Source organism: Dipodomys ordii, unplaced genomic scaffold (genome assembly GCF_000151885.1).
Source record: "Dipodomys ordii isolate 6190 unplaced genomic scaffold, Dord_2.0 Scaffold209, whole genome shotgun sequence".
NCBI classification, from domain to species: Eukaryota; Metazoa; Chordata; class Mammalia; order Rodentia; family Heteromyidae; genus Dipodomys; species Dipodomys ordii.
The window spans coordinates 677,025-702,338 of NW_012267425.1; the positions used below are offsets into that span (position 1 = coordinate 677,025).

Sequence of the window (25,314 nt, forward strand, 5' to 3'; positions counted from 1 at the left end):
AGGAACAGGTGAAAAGAAACCACAGCTCCTTCTCCAGAGTCTTTTAAGTGGTCCTGACTGTTTTTAAGCACAAAATTTCCCACCATGTCAATATCACTTTTCAGAAATAGACTCCTCCAGATTTCTGTTTTATGTAAAGTAAACTTGAAGCTTACTTTTAGTGACTTCCCAAATTGATGATAAATGTGCAAAGTAAATGATTCGTGTTTAAGTCACTAAATTTAGAGATGGTTTGTTATGTCACAATAGTTTTTGGACCATGCTAAACACAGGTGAGACAGAAAGTATGAAGGAAGATTATATGCTATACTACACTTTAGAAGACATTGGCTTTATATGCCTCAATATACATTCATATATATTAAACCATCCTTGCATTCCTGGAATGAAGCCAACTTAATCATGATGTATGATTTTTTTTTCTAATGTGTTGCTGAATTTGGTTTTCAAGAACTTTATTGAGGATTTTGCATCTGTGTTCATAAAGGAGATTGACATATAGTATTTCTATGTCCTAATCTGGCTTTGTTATCAGAGTAAGAACATGATTTTGGAAGTGTGGTGTCCCTTTTTATTTGTATAGTTTGAAAAGCATTGATTTAGTTTTTCTTTAAATGTCTAGTAGAATTCAGTAGTAAATCTATCTGCTGAAACTAGATCCTATCTCTTACACTGTTCCAAAACAAAAAAAGTCAAAATGGATTAAAGAACATAATATTAGATCTAAAACTGAAACTACTATAAAACAACATAGGAGAAATACTTCACAATATGAATAGAGGCAAAGACTTTCTTAGAAGGACTCCAGTGGCTCAGGAAATAAAACAAGGTGATAAATGGAATTGGATCAAATTTAAAAGATTCTGCACAGCAAAACAAATAAAGTAATGGGAGAAAATATTTACCAGCTGTGTGTATGACAGGGAATTCATATCCAAACTATATAAAGAACTAAAAAAATAGACACCAAAAGAACAAATAATCCAGTTAATAAGTGGGCAAATAAAGTGAAAGTGAAAGATACTTCAAATGAAGAAGTACATGAAAAAATGTTCAACATTCTAGGCCATCAGGAATGCAAATCAAAAGTACACTAAGGTCCTACCTCACAATAGAAAACAATAAATGCTGCAAGGGATGTGGGGAGGCAAGGGAGAAGCTCATTCACTGCTGGACATTAGTATGGAAATTCACCAAAATTTTTAAATAGAGCTAGGCACCAGTAGCTCACACCTGTAATACTAGCTACTCAGGAGACTGAGGTCTGAGGTTCTGTTTGAAGCCAGCCTGAACAAGAAAGTCCATGAGACTCCTATCTCCAATTAACCACCAGACAACTGGAAGTGGTGGTGTGGCTCAAAGTGATAGAGTGCTAGCCTTCAGTGAAAAACCCGAGAGATAGTGCCCATGCCCTAAGCTCAAAGGGCCAATAAAGAAAAAAGTTTAAATAGAACTCCTATATGACACAGCCATATCATTTCTGTATATAACCAAAAGAATAAAAGTCAGTTTAGGGGCTGGGAAGGTAGCTCAGCGGTAGAGTGCATGCCTTGCAAGCATGAGGCCCTGGGTTCGATTCCTCAGCACCACATAAACAGAAAAAGCCAGAAGTGGCACTGTGGCTCCAGTGGTAGAGCGCTAGCCTTGAGCTGAAGAGCTGAGGGACAGCGCCCAGACCCAGAGTTCAGGCCCCATGACCAGCAAAAACAAAAAATCATAAAAGTCAGTTTAATATAGAGATACTTATATGCCCACATACATTGTAGTACTATCAGCAGTAGCCAAATTTTGGAATCAGCCTAGGTGCCCATCAACAGAATAATGAAGAAAATAATTGTGGTGGATATACATGAAATGATAAACATGTTGTATTACAACTCACATAATGGGATGTAGAGTATACAAAAAGAGCATACTTAAAAAGCAAATCCCCTAGAGGCTTGCAACCCAGGGTTGTTTTTTTTTTTTGTGGAGGGGGGGTTGTTTTTTTTTTTAAATAAGACTGGTAATGGACAACATAAATGGCTTACAGGAAAGGCACAACACTTAAAGAGCAGCTCTATCCATAAAATTGTTATCATTGTCTTCAGGCATCTCTTCATTTTCACATTATATTTTCCCAACTCCCTTTCTTTTTCTAACATTTGCAGCTCTAAGAGCTCCATTGTTTTATTACGTGTATTGCTGTTGGCTATTTTGCTACAGTATCTGTTCTATATTTGTGTCCATTCCTATCTATGATCTGTTCCTTTCCCAGATTTCTGTGTACCATCTCTACAGAGGGCAGGGTGTAGTGTTCTGCACTACAGAACAAAAGAAAGAACAGAAGGATACTTGAGAGAATGGGGACATTCTGGATGTTTTCTGTTCAGGGATCAGTGAGCTGGGTCCAGAACAGCGCCTCCTCTCAGGTGAAGCCTCTCACGCCTCTAGCTCTGAAGACCTACAACTGTGTGGTCTTAGCAGAGGGACTGAGGGAGTTCCCAGCAGAGAGTGTAGCAGCTGAGATGTGCCGCTTCATTCCCCATGGTCTTGCTGTGTGTCCCATCTCCGTGGGCCTAGAGTCTGAAGCTTTCAGCATCCTGAGTTGCCATCCCTCCCCCCACCATGTGCAGATACAGCCTCAGCTCCCTATAGTCCCAACACCACAGTGTCACACAATGGTGTTTTTAAGATCCTGCCCAGGCCCAGGGGCAGGCCTGAGGCTCCAAGAGAAAGGAGTGGAAGCAGCTCCTTCCTCACAGGCTCTGTCCTTGGGACTGGACCACATGTGGGGGCCAGAGGGAGGGGTTGGGAGAGGGATGGGCGGAGGCACGCGGTTCCAGGCCAGCACTGGACGACGCGGGAGGTGGGGGGTCAGTAGGGAGATCACAGGTTAGACTGTGCAGCGGGCACCGAGGAGTCTCCCATGCTGAGGAGCCATGATATGGCCACATAGGCTGGGCAGACACACCTGAGAGCACAATGGCCCATCTAGAGCGTCTAGGATGCAGTCAAGGCCTGGTCATGTGGGCTCTCTGTAGATGCAGAGACAGGCGCCTGCTATTGAGCTGAGTCTCCTCAAGACTCACACTTTTTTTTTTTTTTTTGGCCCAAGAGCCCTCAGACCTCATGAATGGGTCGATTTGGAGGCCTTCTTTGTTCTAAGCCCTCTACGGACACCACAGGAGGTCATGGGAGGATGCTTGGGCGGGAACCGCTGTTGCCGTGGCAACCAGGGAGGCGCCGATTGGGTGGAAGCAGCCCACGTGGGTGGGTGGGTTGCGCAGGCGCCATGGGCTTCGCAAGGCACGTGCAGGCTCGAGGAGTGGGGCTTCCTGCTTACGCTTCCTGTCGTTGGCGAAGCACCAAGATGGCGGGTGTGGTGGTGTCTGTGCTCTAGGGCGCTCTGAGAGAAAGAACAGCACAGCCATGGAGGACGAAGGCCATACCAGCAGCAGCAGCAGCAGCAGCTGTGAATGCGCCGATGCTGCAGCTGGGCCAGAAGAAGGCGAGGGCGGCCAGCGAGCGTCCCCAGCGGCCGAAGGGCAGGCGGCCCCCGAGAGGCCAGCATCCGCCGGTGGCCAGAGCGACGAGCGTCCCCAGAGCGGCCCCGAAGGCGCGCAAGGCCGCGGTGCCCCGGGCAGCCCCGAGCCCAGTAGCCACGTGGGGGAGAGCGCGGTGGGCGTGCTCGCCATCCCCAGTCCGCGGGGCGAGCGGGCACCCCCTGCTCCAGCCGCCAGTGGAGATGCCGCCACCTCGTTCCTAAGGCCTGGAAGCCGACTCGTGGAGTTGTATCCTTCCCACAGGGCGCGAGGCGGGGGAGGGTCGAGGCTGGGCAGAGAAGGCCAGGGAAGGCTGCTGCGGGTGCGCGGAGGAAGGTGACCACAGCCCGAGAAGGAACGGAGGCCAGTGGCGGGTGAACCCCGTGGGCAAAGGCACAACCAGAGCGGGCGTCGCGGAAGGCAGGGGCTGGTCTGTGGCTGACACGACTGCAGGGCGCTGCAGAAGGCCTGGAGCCCTCCCTGGGGAGGTGGCTGCGGGGCTCAGGTTGGCCGGGGGTGGGGGGGTGCGTTCCAGGCCAGGCCTCTGAAAGGGAAGGGGTCGGGGGCAGGAGCAGAGTGAGCAGTGCGTGCTGCCTTAAGTCTGTCTTCCTCCAGCTCTCTGACTGTGCCCTTTGGATCCCCTCTGGAGGCAGACATGGCCCGCAGGTGCCTGGTCACCTATGCCCAACGTCAGCAAGAGATGGTCCACAAGGAGCTCGCAGTGACTGGCAGTGTCTTGACTGTGTCAGTTCTAGGAGAAGCTGGCGTGGGGTGGCGCGGGGTAGTGGGAGGCAGTCTGCACTATCGTTGTAATGGGGTGCTGGTTGGGTTCCGTGTAAGCAGGTGTACATGATGATTTCTCCTTCTTTGTACATGGATGATGAAAACCCTGTTCTTTCCCCAATTTCCATCAACACTTCCTTCACTTATTTTCTCTTGAAAAACATGCAATGCCTGGAAACTCTTAACTGTGCTAAGACAAGGTGTGTGAATCCTAATGTTCTTTTCTCCCTACTAGGCAAATAGTAAGGACTTCACATTTTTTGGTAGTTGCCACTTGAGCAACATTTAAGTTTTTGACATGTCATTGATATCTGTTGTTCATCTGTTTCTCTTTTTCTAATTGTGAATGTTTAGGTATTTGTAATTGAAGAAAATAAAACTAAATGGCAGTGGACAAGGGAGTGTAAACGAAGGCAAGAAAGTAGGATATACTGTAAATCCATGTGGAATTTCATAATAAATTCTCCATTGTCTAATTAATGTAAGCTAGTTTTTAACAAAGAAAGGAAAATGTGCCACTGTTTACAGTCTGTGGCTACTTATGTGCAACCTCTAGATTTGTTCCATTGTTCTCTTTTTGTTGGAAAGGAGGTTCTGGAATTAAGGTATCTGTAGTACTACTAGGAAAGTGAAGGCAATTTAGGAAATGGAACAAACAGGAAATCATTAAAAATCAATCATTCGCCAATACATACTGATGATTTTTTCGAACTTTCTCTGAGTTCTTTGTTTTAATATATTAAATGTGTAAAACATTACATATAAATTTTAAGGCTTACTATTGAAATTTATACTACTTTTTTCATTTAGTACAGTAACTGTTCCATATCTAAAGTTTTACAGAACATTATGCAGAAATATACAAATTCACAATTTTATAATGTATAAACATTAAACTTTCAATATTTTACCTTGTGATAGGTAATGATTCCATGGGATTTCTCTATATATTATTAAGTGAATGTTTAGTTTCTTAAGATAGACTCTGAGAGCAAGTATTACTACATATTTATTAATGCTTGTTGATCAACAGTGCATACATACATATTATGTGTATAAATATATATCAGAGAATTCTGCTTTCTGCAGAATTGTTGCAACTACGTGTCTTCCTGCCAAAATGTAAAAATCTTATTTTTGTAAGAAGCTTAGCAACGGGAGGAATTTCGTGGCTTACTGACATCCTTTCAGATATGTGAAGGAAATTACTAGGATGATTGGTTTTCATTAGGGGTTAATAGTTAACTCACTGTTAATGGCTTCTGCACTAGAATCTTGCTAAACTTAAAAATTAGCTCGAGTAGCTATTTTGTGGATTCCTTCCTCTTTCCTATAAAGATAAATGTTATGTTTAAAAGTAAATGGTATAAATGCAGTTTTTACTTCTTTCTTTTTAAACTGAATCCCCTTTTGATTATTGGTTTTGTTCTTGATCATGGTTTGACTTTTCCCACCCTCTGTATCCCTGCTACTTTTTCATTTGACACCAGGACCTCACCTGTGCTCTGCCTAATTTTTCCCAGTGATGAGATTTTTCCACCTTAACAGGTAAGGAGAAGCACTTGGACAGTTACCTCTCATTGTCTTTGTTGTACAGGTAAAGGGAAAATCCCTAGCCTCCATCATCTGTCTCATAAGGTTCTAGTCACCTGTTGGATACTCTAGTAGGCTCTCTGTGAGATCCATCCATGGTCCTTGTCCCTCTGCAGTGTTCTTGCCTGCATCACAGGCTCCAGCCACCCAGATTCTGTCCTTCCTCCTAAATTCCAGGTGCATAACTGAAGAAAATTCTTGCACTTGGTTCAAAGCAGGATGGATTTGAGCATTCACATCTTTCGTTTCTTGTCTCCTGAAGATCTCTGCCCCTTGATGTATGACAGCCAGTTTCTCTGCCTTCCACATCTCACATAATTTGTCTGCATAGAGGGCTGTTCTTTCATGCTCTCTCAGGTTCCCGTACCTCCATCCGCATGCAGTGTCCCTTTGCAGAACTTGGTGAGTCCTGACAGTAGGAGCTGGAGGAAGAGAGACACTGTGCAAGACGCTGCTGCTGGTAATGTGAGGAAGTAAAGGGTGCCATCTGACCACATGTGACAGCGGCAGTGAGGCTCTGGTTCTTTTTCTTTGTCTCCTTCCCTCCATGCCACTATCTCAGTCCCATCTTTTTGTCTTTTATTTCTTGATTCATATTTTATAGACCCTTTTTATTGGTAGCTAGATGAGAAGTATCTTTTTTGCTTTTGTAAGTTTTTTAATAAATATTTTGTTGTGAAAATACTGTACAAAGGGGTTACAGTTACATGAGCAAGGTAATGAGTACATTTCTTATCAAGCATTGTTGCCTCCTCCTTTGTAAACCCTACCATCCCTTCCCTCCCACCTCCACAACTGTATTCCCCCCCCCCGCCTAAATTGTAAAGTTCATTTTTAACATAGTGCCTTGTACATCTCATTGTTACAATGGGTCAACCTGTATCCCTATTTAAACATTTTGTTTTACAACCTTAACCACTCTGCTTCCCCTCAACATTCTCCAATCCTCATGGTTCTAGTAAATTCTATTCATTTTGAGAGATTCTCCCTGTTCTCTCCACAATCACCAAAGGTTAAAAACTGTCTATAATCTCTCAAAGGTAATATTTTAATGTTGCCTTTAATAATTTATTATCTTGTTCTCCATTCTCTTTTGTCATGCAGCTTCATTCTGGGCTGATTTACTGCAGAGGTGATATCGTGGGACTTTCTTTTGTCCAGAGCTGGAACCACAGTCCTGAGTTGGATTTGCAATGCTACATTATACATAGTACTGTAGTTATTAGTAGTTATTATAATTTTTACCTTAGTTCACTCTTTTTTCAATTTCTGGCTGTATTCATTTGTTCACTTGGGCTTGTTTCTGTTTTCATAGTATAATGTTGATTTTTTTTTTGTATACTGCCCTATGAAGTTCATCAGGTCCATACAGTTGGTCACCATTACAGTTGAAATGTAGAATATTTTCATCATTCCCCAAATTCCCATGTGCCTCTTTGTAGTCTACTTTTCTTCCAGCCCCTGGCCTGGAGAACACCAAGACTTAGGCAAAAGCAACCCATGACAGCCCTTTTGCTCCCCCTTCAGGGAAACAAATGTTAAAACAGACAACCCGAACTCACTGATAATAAGAATCCATGTTGCTGCTGCTGAAAAATGAAAGCATTAGGGAAGAATGTTTGTTTAACAGGAAACGCAGAAGCCATGCAGGAATAAATAGGAGTGAATGTAATCAAATGCCAAAATTATTTATAGCAGAAATCAAAGTAGAACCTAAACAGGGAAATTAGTCAAATAATGACAAAGCAGAATACAAAAAATCTAGAAACCAAAAATATAAAATCAGTGTTTAATAACATCAAAACATTAAAGACTGTTAAAGAACAAAGCACAATTGATAAATCAGATGCAAGATTTATAACCTAGCTGGATGCTGATGACTCATACCTGTAGTCCTAGCTAGTGGAGAGACTGAAATCCAGAGGATCAAGTTTTGAAGAAAGTCTGGACTGAAAAGCCTCCAAGACTTCATATTCAATTAACCAGCTAGATGTTAGGCTGGAGGCATTGTTCAAGTGGTAGCTGACCAAGCAAGAATATGAGGCCCAGAGTTTAAGACCCTGCACCATCAAAAAAGAAAAAGGACAGAAGGGAGGGAGGGAAGAAGGAGAGGAAGGAAGGAAGGAAGGAAAGAAGGAAGGAAGGAAGGAAGGAAGGAAAAAGAAATCACTTTTGTGGAAACAAGTCTGTAACCTAAATATCACACTACTAAGGGACAGATAATTTAGCAGTGAATATATAGGCAACAACCAGTATAAAGGGAAGCGGATTTGGTTATTGTAACAATCTAAATATATACTGTGCCTCCATTCAAATGTCACCCTAAACCTCATTAACATGCTCAATTGACATGTTAATTGAAATATTTTAAAACCTGGAAAAATAGAGAATCGCACAGCTGAGGGTAACATGGATTGTATGGAATAAGATAACCAATGATTGTGAACATGGTGTGAAGCTATTTATGTAACAGCAAATCATAAATGTAGGTTCATATATCCTAAGAAAAATCTTGAAGAATACACATAAAAAAAGACAGTTCCAGGGCTGGGAAGGTGGCTCAGTTGTAGAGTGCTTGCCTCGCATGCATGAGGACCTGGGTTCAATTCCTCAGTACCACATACACAGAAAAAGCCAGAAGTAGTGCTGTGGCTCAAGTGGTAGAGCGCTCCCTTGAGCTGAAGAGCTCAGAGACAGCACCCAGGCAGAGTTCAAGCCCCATGACCGACCAAAAAAATAAAAAGGCAGTTCATAGTGCAGACATGGAGATTATGAGAGACTTTTGCTTTGTAACCGCACACCTTTGTATAGAGCATGAGTGATTTTTATTGTATGAAATAGTGGATTTCATAGTTTTCGTACACACATAGAATGTATTTACCTTCCCCTATTATCCTCACAGTCCTTCCTTTTCCATTATGGGCCTTGTCTACATTAGTCACCTTTTATTTTCTTTTTTAGTATACTGTACAAATGAGAGAGAAAACATGTTGTACTTGTGTATCTGAGCCTAGCATATTTCAGTTAACATGATTATCTCCAGTTGCGTGCATTTTCCTTAAAATGACAAGGATTCTCCTCTTCATTATGGATAAAGAACTCCATGTGTTTATCAGTTTTCTTTTTCCATTCATTCATTTGGTTGTTGTAAATAATGCTATGATGAACATTTCTTTGTAGGTATTTCCACTGTATGCCTACTTGGATTCTTTTGGTTGTATAGCCAGGAGTGGCATAGCTGGGTCATAGAATAGTCCTGAGTTTTTGCCACATATTCATGCTTATTTCTGTAGTTATCTAGGCTGATTTACATTTGCACCAGTAGTGCAATTGCTTGACTTACTTGCCTTGTTTAAGCTGAATGCATACATAAAAGCCAATGGTTTGAGAAGCAGAGACACAGCAGAAATCCTGCTGAAATGGGAGAAAGTCTAGCACACAAAATCGTTTCCACCAAATGGATCTTCTATATTGCTTTTCAAACTCCTGTAAGACTGGAATTGCCCACATAGCTCAGACACATGGCATGCTCACCACGGATGTGTATAGACTTTGCTTGTAGTGACCGATACTTAACAGGCCCTCTCTTTCCCAAAGGCCTTGAACAATGCCCTCTTCACTTCATTGTTTCGCATGCTGTAGACAACTGGGTTGAGCATGGGAGTGAGGACCGTATACAGCACTGAGAATAATCGATCTCGCAAGCTAGAGTATGCAGAGCTGGGTAGGATGTAGCAGAGAACTGAAGTAAGGTAGAAAATACACACCATGGTGAGGTGAGCACCACAGGTTGAAAAGACTTTCCTTCGGCCTTCAGTGGAGCGAATCCTGAGAACTGCAGCCACGACATGAATATAGGAGATCATGACCAGGACACAGGGTATAAGAGCTACCAGAAAGCTGAAAAAGAACAGGGCAAATTCATTGGCCTGCGTGCTGGTGGAAGAGAGTTTCAGCAGGGGAGGGAGGTCACAGAAGAAGTGTGTGATTATGCGAGGTCCACAGAACTTGAGTTGTGATGCGAGAATGGTGTGGGTGAGTGCATTAGCCAAGGCAAGCAGGCAAGAGATTGAAGCCAGTACTGCTCGAGTCCGTTGGCCCATCAGGACCAGGTAGTGTAGTGGTTGGCAGATGGCTGCATAGCGGTCATAGGCCATGGCTGTGAGCAAGAAGCACTCCCAGGGTGCCAAGAAGTGGAGAAAGAATATCTGAGTGAGACATGCATGGTAAGACATGGTCCGCATGGGAGCCAGCAGGTGCACCAGCATCTGAGGCACCGTATTGGAGATGTAGGCGGTATCCAGCAGCGAAAGGTTGCCTAAGAAGAAGTACATGGGAGTGTGGAGTCGGGAGTCTGCAATAATAAGGCTAGCCATGCCCACGTTCCCGACTATAGCCACTAGGTAGATGAGCAGAAATACGATGAACAGCAGGGGCCTCAACTCCTCAATGTCTGTCAGGCCTTCCAGAAGAAACTGAGATACTAAAGTCCCATTCCCCAGCTGCATGGAAGCACATGTGGACACCTGCACCTGTAGGGTCCAATGGAGAGTCAGATGATGGTCTAGACATGGAGTTAGGACTCCTAATGGGGCAGAAAGCTGAGGGAAGGTCTAAAGACGCAAAAGGAAGGTTTGAGGCTTACAGAAATAAGACTCAGCTTTAGGTATATGGGGTTAGGCTCAAGAGGCCAAAAAAAGGTAAAAGCTGGACATCTCAGGGGATGAGCCTCCTTCTGTGATGGTATCAGAGCCAGTCCCTCAGAGCCACTCAACAATTAAGGGAACCCAGTCCTGGTAACTGTCTGAAATAGCCTCATCATTTCACCATCACCAACCCGAGAGAACACAAGTTCAGATGGGTGACACCCTTCAGGTCCCAGCCTGCTTCAAACCTCTCAGTGCTTCCTGTCTCACTTGGGGTCAAAGCCAAAGTCCTCCACACAGCCTACATGGCCTTCTAGAATGTACCCCTCCTCCCTTCTCCTCTGCCATCAAGGCATGTACTGACATGCCTGCCCCATTGCTGCATCTTCATAGCATTCAACATCCTTGCCTTGGTCAGCCTTGGTGGGAAAGGCATCCGTCCTCCTGTCTTCCCACGGCTAATTTCTCCTTCTGCTCCCTGCATTTCAATCTTAACAATTTCATTCACGTGGGGATGCACCAAAACTCCACCTCGAGGTTTACTTCAAAACGGATGTTATCTCAGTTTCACTTCAATAAAAAAAAGGCAAAATGAAATTTTTGCTTACAAACATAGAAAAGCTGAGATAACTTGTAAGCCAAAAACTTGCCCTACACAAAACGTTAATCATTCTTCAGCAAGAAAGATGGCATCAGATAAAAAGACATCAACAGTAAAGCAAAGATTTCCAGAAATGAAAATGCATACGTAAATGTGAATTGCTTTCTCGTTTTAAAATTTCTTTCAATGCTAAACAGATTTTGTTCAGGGTTTAGGTACTTATGGGAGAGGAGAGGGGTAAAGGAGGGTGAATATGGTCAAAATATCTTAGGTAATTGTGTGAAAATGGAACAAAGAAGCTTGTTGATTCTGGTTTCAGAGTAGGAACAGGAGGAAGAGTGACTGAAGTGACAAGTCCTAACAAGGTACACTGTATGTGTATGTATCAAGATGAAAACCCCTTGTACAACCAATTCTAATAAAGTTTGAATGTGGAGATTCTTCTAATCCTAGCTACTCAGGAGGCTGAGATCTGAGGACAGAGATCCAAAGGTAGGCAGGAAAGTGTATGAGACTGTCTCCAATGAACCACCAAGCAGCAGGAAGTAGGTGTGTGGCTCAAGCGGTAGAGTCCTATATTTGAACAAAAAGGCTAAGGAATAGCAACTAAGCCCTAAGTTCAAACACCAGTACCAGCAAAAAATAAAAATGGAGGTGGGGGGAACTAGATGCAGTACCTCAAGCCTGTAATCCCAGCTACTTGGGAAGCAGAGATTAGGGTATCATGGTTTGAGGCCAGCCTCAGCATAAAAGTTCGTGAGGTTTCATTGCAACTAATGGCTGCAAGGCCTATTACCTCCAGCAATATAGGGAGGAGAGCTGAAGGGAATAAAGTAAGATCCTACCTTGAAAATAACCAATGCAGGAAAGGGCTGAAGGCATAGCTTAAGTGGTAGAGCTTCTGCCTCATAAGCACAAAGCACTGACTTCAGGCCCTGAGTTCAATCCCCAGTACTGATAAAATAAATGTGGAAGGAAGTAAGAAATAGGCTGAAGATATGACTCAGCAGTAAAACCAGCACCCATCTAGTAAGCATGAGGACTCAAGATCAAACCTCAGTACTGCAAACAAAATTTTAATTAAACAAATAAATACTCTATAAAACATAGTGAACTGTTTAGAGCCAAAATAATAACATATTGTGGGGGGCTATAACCTCTCTAAAAGTAAAAAAAAAATTGAAAAAAAATGCAAAGATCATGATGAAGTGATTGAAAGCACTGTTGAATATGTTTATATTCAAAGTGAAATGGCTTAAAATTGGTAAAGGTCATCTACAATAAGGTAAAGCATATATTAGAAACTCTAGATCTAATATATCTAGTAGATATATTGGAATGAGGGATAAAGAACAAATGCAATTTAATAAACAGGATGTTAGATTACAAATTACATTAATTTTAAGTGGTCTAAACACTCTCACATGCTCATTAAAAAACAAACATTGCTGGTGTCAGTGGCTCACACCTATTATCTTACATACTTGGGGGAGTGACATCTGAAAATTGAGGTTCAGAGCCAGTCTGAGCAGACAACACTGCACGACTCTTACCATCAATCAGCTAGCAAAAAGTCAGAAGGAGAGGTGTGGCTCAAGTGGTAGAGCACAAGCTGTGAAGGAAAAAGAAAAAGACAAGTGAAAGCATGAGGCCTAGAATTCAAGCCTCAGTATTGGTGCCCAAAAAACCCCCAAATTGTCAGATTGAAAAAAATGATAAGGCCAAGAATAAGAAACCCACACTAAGGAACTGGGGGGTTGTGATTCAATGCTAGAGCACTTGCCAAGCATTCACAAGACTCTGGGTTTTATTCCTAGTGCTGCAAGAGAAAAAAGAAATTGACATGAAATATGACATAGGGTAAAAGTAAAAGATGGGGAAAGATACACTGTATAAACTTTCATCATAACAAAGCTTTAGTTCCCCAAGTTAATAGCAAGCAGTGAATGTAGATTTCAGAACACTGAATATGGTGAGATTAAGGACACTTACTAGTGATAGATGAGTAATTCATAAAAATAAATAAAAATACTTATTTGCCTGTATAGATATATGTGCATTACAAATAATAGTGCTTGAAAATACATGAAGTAGAAAGACTCATACACAAAAAATATTTTAGCAATCCATTTTTAGTAATTGATAGAATAATATCAGAAAAGCAGATATAGAACAGCAAGTTAAGGGCTGGGAAGATGGCTCAGTGGTAGAGCACTTGCCTTGCATGCATGAGGACCTGGGTTCGATTCCTCAGCACCACATAAGCAAAAAGAAAAAAAGCTGGAAGTGGCACTGTGGCTGAAGTGGTAGAGCGCTAGCCTTGATCTGAAGAGCTGAGGGACAGCGCCCAGGCCCAGAGTTCAGGCCCCACGACTGGACATAAAAAAAAAAAAGAACAGCAAGTTAAAATCTAAATATCTAATGGGAAAGAATCAATAAAATGTAAAATGGACAAACAATACAGGAAAATCCATGAACAGGAAATCTTTTAAAAATACCAATAAAGCCAACAAAGAGAATAACCAGTGAGTATTAGGAACAATATTTGCAAGTAAATTTCACCAATTGATATGAAAGGAACAACTTCTTAGAATAACATCAATGACCAAAATTGACCTGACAAGTAGGAAATCTGAATAGCCCTAAGTCTATCAAAGCTATGGAGCATTCTAAGCCCTATGTGGCTTTACTAGTGAATACTATCAGATATTTAAAGCCAAGAAAATATTATGAGGTAGAAGAGGGAAAGAAAACTTTCCAAATCAGTTTAGGAGGCTATCATTACACAACACCAAGACTAAATGAAGACACTGCAGGAAGAGAAGGTCATACTCATCACAGAGCACATTCAATAGGACACACTTGTCTCACATGCAAATAGCCCTGAGTTCTATCCCCAGCTCCACCAAAAAAGCACCACAGACTCACTAGACCTCTTAAAGTTATGTGTATATATGAAAAACTTCAAAAAATGTTAGTAAGTTGACTCGATAAAGGCATAAAGAAGCTACCACATCATCCCCAAGAACAACAGACTAGTCTTTTATCACAAGAACAAAAGACTTGTCTTGCATTCCAAAAGTATTGTGAACCATATTAAGGAAATAAAGGAAAATATGATTATGATAGATGTGAAAAGGTATTTGACAACATTCAATAAGCACTCATAATAGAAACTTTGAAAAACTAGGAATAGAAGAAAAATGGATCTAAAGAAAGAAAACTACAAAAACCCCACCAGTAACAACATTCCCTCCCTAAATGAGGGAATAAAATGCATATTTTCACTTTTACCACGGTCACTTTAACATTGTTCTGGAGGTCCTAGAAAATGCACTAGGCAAGAAAGGGAAATAAGAGCTGCGCATGCTGGAGAAACAAATAGGGCCATATTTATAGAGCCAGCACACTTGTGTATATGGAAAATCTAAATGAGCTGCAAAAAGAAAAATATTAAGCACTTATCACTCACAAATATGTGTTAAACCTTTACAGTGACAATGACAGTGTTGAAAGGAAATCAAATTTGAGAAACAAACGTGTTTGCATGGCTTGGAAGACCTATTCTACCATATGACCCACATAAATCAGTGTGATTCCCCCAAAGTACTGACTTTGTAGAAATTAAGGATCTAATTCCAAAGTGGACATAGAACTGCAAAGAGTCTAGCATAAGTAAATGAAACTAGAAAAAGAATAAAAGTTGGCAAGCACAGGAATGGCTAAGAGAGGATGTAGGAAAGATGGAAGGCTCACACGTGCTTGGTACGAATGCATGTTGACACAGTTTTAGTTTCTTACAAAGCTAAATTGATACTTACCATACAACCCCTAAATCCCACTTTGGACATTTTCTCAAGAGAATTAAAAATATATGTCCATGACTTGTAGATAAATGTTCATATCGGCTTTATTAGAAATAACTGCAACTTGAAAACAACCAAAATATCCATCAACAGGTAAATGGTTATGGACACAAGGCCGGGCACAAATGCATGAAGCCAGCACCTCAGACACCCACCCACCCCTGCAAACATCACTGGTTCTCCCCCTCCCTGACAACAGTGTGCCACCCCTCCTCTCTCCCCGTCTTCTGGACTCACATCTCTGTGTGTCTGCACAGACTCCTCATCCATCATGCCTCCTCTCTCTCACCGGTGCCCTCGCAGCCACTGTGTTAGGGTGTTAAATATGGGACCTGCTAGGTCTCATGTCCTGACCCCAGGGAAACCTCCTCCCCTTCCGTTTCCTCCCCGGAAGCCTCTAGGTAACTCTGGGGAACAAAGGGACAACATTCAAGAAGAAACACCTTTGGGAATAATGATGCAAGAGATGAGCCAAACAAAGGTCACTGTGGGAATCACAGGTACTGAGACTGAAGGTAATGGGTAGTACAGTATTTGGAGTAGGGGCTCACATCCCAGGTGACAGACAAGAGATGGTTTAGACCCCAAGGGAGGAGATGCAATGGCAATTCAGGTTAAGGAAGAACTACCCCACCCCCTCCCCAGACAAATCAATGAGTCATTCTGGGGCCTCCCCACAGCACCTGTGACATTCCTACCACAGGCACTGACAAGTAGCTCCAACAGTTGCTACATAGATTTTACACTCTACTACCCCTAAATTTGGATGTATGAGTTACTTGCTTGCCCTGATTTGAATTTCCCCTTTTTGGTGTGTGCCAGTTTTGGGGCTTGAACTAAGGGCCTGGGCACTGTCCCTGGGATTTTTCACTCAAGGCAGGCACTCCACAACTTAAGCCATAGCTCCACTTCCAGCTTTTTTTGCTGGGTAACTGGGAATAGTCTCATGGACTTTCCTGCCTGGGCTGACTTCATGCCACGATTCTCAGATCTCAGCCTCCTGAGTAGCTAGGATTATGGGTATGCACCACCAGTGCTTGGATCACATAATGCTTCTTGATCATAATCACCTTTCTACCATTGTCCCTCTATACCCTGCCCCTTCATAAACTAGTCAAACACCAAGTCGTCCTGTTCATTGCATATATAAAGCATTCTGTCTATATTTGCCCTCCCTACCCTCCCCCAGTTCTCTGCTTCCTTCTCACTAGTGCCTACACCCAAGACATGTTTCAACTTCCTAATATTCCTTTTTGCACTAAATATTAATTGTTTGAAAGGTTTTATTATGAAATGCTTATCATTTTAATTTACCTGTCACCTCATCTATATATCCTATTTCACCTTCTCTGAAGGACTTTGGTCCCTTTTAAGGAACCAATCTTAAAAGGAGGTGCAGAGGGAACAAGATCTGTTTTCTATGGCTGTTTCATACTTGGGATGGTCTGTTAGTTCCTAGTACAAAGAGAGCCAAAAAGCTGTTTTGCTACCTTAGTTAAGAGGTAACAAAGAAATTCAACTAGCAGGCTGTCAGGATCCGAACCAGTATATGCTGTTATTTTATTGAAAGTGATATTAAAAGGAAATTAGTGAAAAACACCTCTAAAAAGTAAAACTAATGTTTTTTTACGTGGGTAAAGCTAATAAGATCCTTAAGTAGAATGATTGAAAAATGTTAAAGAAATGTAACATCTTCAGATTTAATATACTGAAAACACCTAACCTTTTCACAGAAACATCATAGTAGAGTGATGTCTGTTTATAAACATGGCAATCTTTTTTTATTTTAGGTGATAATGACCAGGTCACAGCTACCCTCTGTGAACGATGATTTAATTCAGTACAGAATAAAAAGTTTTCTTCATCTCCCTAGCTATCTCAAACATAAGATAAATTGCTGTTATCCCTTGCAAAAATAGAACCAAGATTATAGTCAATGACTGAACCTTCATGATGGGATAGATTTAAGTACTATGAATAAGATATCTAATTAAATTGCCTGAAAGGGCTTTTGAGCCAGGGTGATCATGAGTGAGAGTTCTTGACCAATGGCTTTCAGAAGTAACCATTCTGCAGTTGCTTTTCATACAGAGTCTTACTATATCTTTCAGGCAGACTTGGAACTTGTGATGTAGCTCAGTCAAGCTTCAAGGTCCTAATGCTCCTGAGTTTTGACTTCCCAACCACTAGGACTACAGTCATGTGGAACAGCCCAATAGAAAAGCTGGAGTGGAATTTTTCTCTTCTCATCCATCTTTACCTCTGTTGCTCAGATAGCCAGTCTAGGAGAGGAGAGAGGGACAGTCCGTAGAGTTGGAGAGGTAGAAGAAAGCTGCCACTATGGTTAAGAGACAGATTGGGAGATGAGAATGCTCCACAGCTAAATGCTTTGCGTATCTCCATCAATTTAGCTCCTGGAGGTTGCTCACCAATCTGTCACTGGAAGAAGGGTGAGGACGGTCCCTCAGCTTCCCAGTTTCCATGAGATGCACAGAAAAAAAGCTTTTCAAGGAGTCTCACCAAAAGGGGAATCTTATCTGGGTGGTGGTGGTTCATGCCTATAATCCTAGCTACTCAAGAGGCTGAGATCTGAGGATCACAGTTTAAAGCCAGCCTAGATAGGAAAGTCAGTGAGACTCTTATCTCCAATTAACAAGCAAAACAAGCCAGAAGTGGAGCTGTGACTCTAGTGGTAGAGCACTAGCCTTGCACATAAAAGTTCAGGGACAGTGCCCAGGCCCCGAGTTCAAGTCCCAGGACCAGCACATACAAGAAAAAGAGAATCTTGCAAGGTAGCAATTTGGCTAGGATTTATTTTAGTATAACAGGATAAATAAGGGGGGAAAGAATGAACATTTCCTGTTTTACACACAGTAAAATGGAAAGAAAGAGTCCTCTTTTTTTGTAATGGTATCTCACTAACTTTGCTAGGTTGGTATCAGACTCATGATGCTTCTTCCTGTTTCCCAGGTAGCTGGGATTACAGGCTTGAACTCGCACACCCCACCAGTATGGCCGTTTTCTTCTTTTTTTAGGTGGATTTTATTTTTCTTATTCATTTAACTTCTTATTCATTTAACTTTGTCTCTGTGGTTTGCCCTTTCTTTTCTGTTGTGGGTGTTGGTACTGTGATTATTGCTCTTTTTACTTGCTCTTTGTTTCTTTGTCTGGTTAGCCTTTATTTGCTGTTGCTACTGCTGTTTCCCTTTTGGTCTATGCACAATGCTGGGGGTTGGCCCTGAAATTTTGAGTATATTGAGTAGATGTTCTGCAGCTAAACCACACTCTAGCCCAACAGATTGAAATGACACCTTACTTCACCCAAGAATCACCACCTTCATATCACAAGAGATACAAGACAAAATGGATAGACCAGAATAAATCATGCTAAGTGAAGTAAGCTATTCTCAGAGAGACAAACGGCACATGTTTTCTCTCATATGTAGAAACTAGATCTAAAATACAGTTGGACAAGATAACATATCCAGGCATCCATACACAGTCAGACTAAAGGAGGAACTCTGTGTGTGCATTCACATACAGTCAGACTAGGGGAGAAACCCAAAGTCATACCCTCACTGAACACTTAAAACAACTATGTATCAAAACGAATTACAGGAAATGGAAATGTGGGGTTTGGGGGGATGTTGTTGTTGGTGGTGGTGGCGGTGGTATTGTTTTGCTTTGGGGACTTGTTTTTGTCTTTCAGAGGGGGCAAAGGCAGGGCACGGAAATAGAGAGGAAGTGTGAACAAATGCAGTCATGGTATGTAGTATGTACCACTCAACTTGTGGGCAGGGAAAGGAGAGGGAAACTGGGAGACAGCAAAGGAAGGGGTGATAGCCAGAAAGAATTGTACTCTGCCTGACTTATGAAATGGTAACTCTTCTGTACAATGGCTTAATCATAATCATAAAATTATGTTTGAAGAAAGAATACAAGAAGAGCTCCAGCTGATGATCCAATCTCAAGGAGGCTCAGCTTGGGGCAGGGGACCCTGAAGACCCTCTCCTAGACACCCATCTCTACAGCGACAGCTGGGACTTCTTTATAGGTTGTTCCCATAGCCTGTTACATCACGCATTGCTGACAAATCTGAAGGAGTGACCACAGACTTTTCTGTCTGTATTACACCAGCCTAAATTAGCAGGAGGTACCATTCTTGTAAGACCTACACAAAGCAGGTTCCTCGGGCTCTGACATAGTACACATTGTGTTAAAAAAAAAACCTTAACTACCATATGAAGTCCAATTAGAATTTAAATTCAATACTACACAATTAATCATTAGACCAGGGATGTAGTAAAAAATGGGTCATTCACAAAGAAAGCTCTCATAAAGATGCAGAGATTTCCATTCCAATATATTCACAAATTTCAAATCTGAAACACAGAAATTAAAAAAGACAACATGACATCTTCAAGAAAAGCCTTCCATGGCTAAGAAAATGGGTAAAATACCAGAATAAAAAAAGTCTAGGTGAGTGATGTGAAGAGTGATCAATGCGTTCCAAGGGAATTCAAACAAGCAGCTAAATGAATTAAGGAAGATACTGCAGTTTTATGAAAGGCTAATTTGATAAAGAGAAAAGGTTAGTTATATCATATAGTCATAAAGCATTTGGCTGGCATGTGCATGGCCCTGGGTTTGATCCCAGAACTAGAACAAAATCAATGGATGGGTGGATGGATGGACAGACGGATAGGCGGACAGACGGATGGATGGATGGATATTTGGGAAAAGAACAAATGTATATCTCAAAACCGGAAAGCTCGGTAAAGCAAGTAAAAGACTCAACTGAAGGGGCTGCGAAGGTGGCTCAGTGGTAGAGCACTTGCCTTGCATGCCTGAGGCCTTGGGTTCCATTCCTCAGCACCACATAAGCAAAAAGAAAAAAGCCAAAAGTGGCGCTGTGGCTTAAGTGGTAGAGCGCTAGCCTTGAGCTGAAGAGCTGAGGGACAGCGCCCAGGCCCAGAGTTCAGGCCCCACGACCAGACCCCTCCCCCCAAAAAAAGACTCAACTGAAAGCCTTGGCAGCTAGGTAAGGTAGGCCCTCAAGTCATTATTACTCAGAAGGGTGAGCTGTAGACAATTGTGGTATATAAATATATTTCAAAGAAATACGTTTGGTGTTAGAATTGAAAGAACATTTAATCTGAACTCAAAATGGTAAAATTTTCTTTCTGTAATGCTATTGTTCACTGATGAGTGAGTATTCATAATGGTGGAGGTCACCCATTTGACGCAGTTACGCTGCAGTATGGAAAACCAATTTGTACTGTAGTCCATACACAGAGATTCATGACTTGTGTGAAGGTCTTCCTGTATAAACACACAGCCACTGTCTTATTCTTTCTCTAACTTCTGTGCAACATTCTACCAGAAATGATTTACTGAATCTTTCTCTAGTTGACTCATTTGCATCCTTCCAGCTTTTTATGTGACGGTATGAAGTAACATCCTGTTGAAAGCTGGGCATGGTGGCATGTGCCTACAGTATGATACTTGGACGGCTGAGGCAGTGTGATTGCTTGAGATCAGGAGTTCCAAGCCCACTTCGTTCAACATAATGAGACTAAGAACCCACCTCTACAACAAGAACACAAACATTCTGGTGTGAATATGACATGCTAATTCATTTATATCTACAAGAGTTTCCCTTCTGTGGTATTAAACTTTGAACTCAGGACCTTGTGCTTGGGAGGTAAGCTTACTAACCACCAAGCCACACCTCCACCCCTTTTCTGGGGTAGCTATCTTGGAGATAGGCTATTGCTTCCTGCCTAGACATGCTTCAACTGCAATCCACCTGTTATCCATTTTAGCTTGGATAACAGGTGCATATTGTCTTATCCAGCTTCTTCTTTTGAGAAGGATTGCTATGGATTTTTCTACCCTGGCTGTCCTAGAACTAAGACCTTCCTACTCTCAGCCTCCCACAATGCTTGAATGATAGGCTTACTCAATTGAAACCAGCTGTGAATGAAGAAAAGGTCATGTACATTATTGCCCTGGCTGGCTTCAAACTGTGATCCTCCTGCTTTCATTTTAGGATTACAAATAGCAATGAAGTAAAATGCAGGCTGAAGAAGAGCAACAATTAATATTGGCTATCAAGCTCCTTTTTGTATTTTTGTACACTCATTGAATCCCTCCCAGAAACCACCATTAGTCAGAGAGTTACTAGCCCTTCATACTTCCATGGAGTTTTTCACTGAGCCTCTGGGTCCAGCAACTAGTTCATGCATCCTCTTGTTCCAAGCTGCTAAGGTGGACATTAGTGACCCTCCTTCAGCTCCCAGTGTGTCTCCATTTTCCTGTCTGCCACTCAGCCTGTGCACAGTGTGGGTGGGAGAGTCTGCACCCCTGAACACAACCCTCCACCAATTTGGCCCACAGTTACTATATAAGTATTTCATTCTTTTACCCTTGATGTCCAAGTGACTGTTGAATGGGATGAAAGGAATGAATGACACTAGGAGTGGACAAATGAGCACTGACTTATTAAGCTGTTTTATCTATCTATCTATCTACATATATACATATACATGTATACATATACATATATACATATACATGTATATGTATATATGTATATGTATATACATGTATGTGTATATATATATATCAATGTATATGTATATATATAAATACAAACATGGGAGGGAGGCAGGTGAAGGAATAGTATAGAGATGTATTTCCATATTATATGCATTATGTATGGTTAGAATATGACTGCCTAGTATTTGCAAATAAAACTAAAAATGCTAAGAAAAATTAGATGAATTTTTGATTTGGGGATGGAAAAAGTCCTTCCTAAGCCTACTAGCAAAAGAATAAAAATAACATCCACTGGAAGATTATGTTTCAGTCCTCACTCTAAGCACTACACAGAAATTAGCTCATTTATCCAAAAACATACCACATTTTCATTGTTGTTATCTTTAGTGGTGAGACAGTGGTTGAGTTTTATTTTCTTTTCCAAATTTGGTCATGTTTTTTTATAGTGAGCATGTATTGTGTTTGTAAGCAGAAAAAAAGTTAAGAAAATTATTCATTTATTGTTGAAAAACTTCTAATTAGTTCCCAAGTGCCCTACATTGGTGAAATTTTAATTATCCTGCATAATCCATTGGAGGCTGAGTTTTTCCTCTGAAAATTCTAATTGGCTCCTCTTCTTGATGCAACGAGAAGGACTGTGCTATAATGAAGTCCCTGGGCCTCATGAGGCCAATGCTGTGCAGCATTCCCTGTCTCTGTGGCTTTAAGCTGCTTCCAAAAAGCAACTCTTTCTAAATTCTACACCAGTGATCATCCTATCTTGAAAGTTATCCCTCGTGAGGGCAATTTGCTTCATCAACATTTCATCAATATTACATAATGAGAAATCTTCGATCTCTTCCAAGTACACACACATGTGTGTACTTGAGCACAAAAGAAATACATGCACACAAGGGAGGTGTTGAACAAATGATGGCCTCTCTGCACAGAGCCAGTCTTAGCCAGTCACAGCCTGTGTGTTTATGAACCAGGGAAGACTTGTTTGGAATTTAACAATTTCTATTTAAAACTCCTTAGCACACTGTGTAATGACTAAGCATATGCAGTAACATATGCAGTATATAAAGTTGAGGAACGCTGTCAACAAACCTCTGTACCAGATACTCAAGATATTTCTTAACTTTTAAACATTTGAACCAGTACAATCATCCCTCAGTATTCATTAGAGTCTGAGCTCCCTCACATACTAAAACTCGCATATGCTCATCCCTTATATAAAATAGCATGATATTATTAATGATTATATGCTATTCATTAGAAGCATTTTGTTTTTGCTTATAGTTATTTGTTAGTTACTTTTGGGTATTTTGAGACAAGGTGTTGTCATACACCCAGAGCTGCCCTCTAACTTGTGATCCTTCTGTTTCAGCCTCTTGAGTGCTGAGATTGAAATCAGCATGTGCTATCACACCCAGGTAAACCTGCATACTAATTGCCTGTATCTTGTCATATACTTGAAATGATTCCCTAGTGTAAATACAATGTAAATACTACATAAACAATTGTTGCACTATAGGGATTGATGACAAGAAAAGTATGTGTTTAGAAAAAGTAACTTTTTCAAATAATTTTCACCTGAGACAGATTGTATTTACAAGTTGGAAGAAGCAAAAGTATAGCCACATGACCTTGGATGTGTGTGAACACCTTAAATCAAACCAGCTGCTAACCATCCTCATGATGTGTTTTCCTCAGTTCCCAAATGCTTCTCCTCCTTTTGAATTCTGTTTTGGTGACATGCACATAGCATCTCACCTTATAGATAGTCAATTCCCTTAACTATGTCCTCTCCACTCTCCCTAGGTAACACAAGCCAACTTGGCATTATCTCACCTACATGATGAACAGCATCTCCTCTATCCTATGCAGGTAGCTGGGTCTCTTCCCTAGAGATTTGGGCTAGGTGGTGGGGGGTTGGGGGTGGAGGCTCTCCCTATTGGGAGGAGGATGGAACTGGCATAGGCCTGGCCCCAGGTGAAAGACTTGTCTTGCCTAACAGGACTGGTCCACCTGGCCTTGCTCTTTTCCTTGAAGGTCATTGAAGGCCTTGGGCCTCATTTATTTGTCGGTGGTGGGGCTTGAATTCTCGGCCTGGGCGCTGTCCCTCAGCTCTTCAGCTCAAGGCTAGCACTCTACCACTTGAGTTACAGTACCACTTCCACTTTTTTTGTTTATGTGGTACTGAGGAATTGAACCCAGGGACTCATGCATACGAAACAAGCACTGTACCACTGAGCCACCTTCCCAGCCCCAACCTTGGGCCTCTTGAGGGCTCTTGTGGCCCCTAGAATTGGGGGCATGGAGCCTGGTTGCAAACCTCTGGTATCCTTAATCTTCTCTGAAGCTCCCTTCCTCATCCTTCTTCCAACTGGGGACAGTGACAATGGACCAGGACTTAGCTGTTTGGGAACAGGGAGCTCATTCTCCAGCCACTGGTTCTCCAGCCACTGCCCTTTGGACTGGGAGGGCATTCTCCACTGATGGCTTTATTTATTTTTTATGTTTTAAATTATTTTTATAAAGGTGATGTAGACAGGAGTTCCAGTTTCATAAGTGGTAGCTTTTCTAATAGTGTCTTTTCTATTTGTACCCCACAGTGCAATCTATGTCTTGTCTCAGGCTGACTGGGGCCTCCCCTTCCTCTGTCCTTTGACTCCACTACTTGGGAATAGCCTGACTCCTTCCTTGTCTGTCCTCCCTGAAAGTCCATGTACATATGTGTGCATGCATGCCTGTGTGTGCACGCATGTGAGAACAGGGGTTTGCGGAAGCCGCTGCACACTGCATTAACACACAAAAAATCATTTTCTCTGCTTTTGTGTAGTCATCTTTACCTTTCAAAACTTGTTATGGAAATTACATATCTACACAAAAAGCAGAGAAAATTATTTTATTGTTATGATAAAGATGATGTACAGAGGGGTTACATTTGCATAAGAAAAAAATCTCCCCTTCTTTTTACATCTTTAGTAATTATGAATGTGTTGTTGATTTCTTCTGAAAGTAGAGGAGGAGTTAATGATATAAGCAGCGAGAGCTAATGATTGTTGGGATGACAGAAGGAGAAGCACCCGTCTAAGTTTTGTTCAAGTACCAAGTGCTGCTGCATACCACAGGGCATTGCAGGTCCCTGCAGAACAAGGCTCAGGTGAGGTGGAAGTAGGGTGGGTGTGAGCAGCACCAAGCAGTTACGATTTGCTTGCTGTTTCTCTCTTGCTCTTACTCCCATTTGCCTTTTCTTTCTTTTTTTTTCTTGTGAAATTACTGTACATAGCGGTTAAAATTACACGGGCAAGATAACGAGTACATTTCTTATCAAGCATTGTTGCCTCCTCCTTTGTTTCCCCTTCCCATCCCTTCCCATCTCCCCCCACCAAAGTTGTAAAGTTCGTTTTCGACATAACGACTTGTATGTCTCATTGTTGCAATGGGTCCACCTGTATCCCTATTTAAACGATTTGTTTTTCCCCTTCCCCTCCACAAATTATACCAACATCAAATACAGTGAAAGCAGGAGTTATACTGTGGGGGAGGGACATACAAAGCAACAAAGAAATCATCTTATAAATATGTTAGAAGGGCTGTGAAGATGGCTCAGTGGTTGAGCGCTTGCCTTGCATGCCTGAGGCCCTGGGTTCGGTTCCTCAGCACCACATAAGCAAAAAGAAAAAAGCCGGAAGTGATGCTGTGGCTCAAGTGGTAGAGCGCTAGCCTTGAGCTGAAGAGCTGAGGGATAGCGC

The 25,314-nt window shown here is 41.9% G+C and overlaps 1 protein-coding gene across 1 annotated transcript; it reads right to left on the reverse strand.

Annotated features, from left to right (window-relative positions):
* Positions 1-9,472: 9,472 nt before the first annotated feature.
* LOC106000108 (olfactory receptor 3A3-like) lies at positions 9,473-24,045 on the reverse strand. Its single transcript, XM_013035307.1, has 2 exons — positions 23,830-24,045; positions 9,473-10,432 (listed from the first exon to the last, which is right to left on the reverse strand). The coding sequence occupies exons 1-2, from the start codon at positions 24,043-24,045 to the stop codon at positions 9,473-9,475; spliced, it is 1,176 nt and encodes a 391-aa protein (XP_012890761.1).
* Between the last annotated feature and the right edge of the window lie 1,269 nt (positions 24,046-25,314).

Coding starts and splice junctions, on each gene's coding strand:
- LOC106000108 (XM_013035307.1), bottom strand. CDS start 24,045: ATGCCCTCCCAGTCCAAAGGGCAGTGGCTGGAGAACCAGTGGCTGGAG. Junction 10,433..23,829: donor GAGCCCTCAAGAGGCCCAAG/GTTGGGGCTGGG, acceptor TGGACCCTACAG/GTGCAGGTGTCCACATGTGC.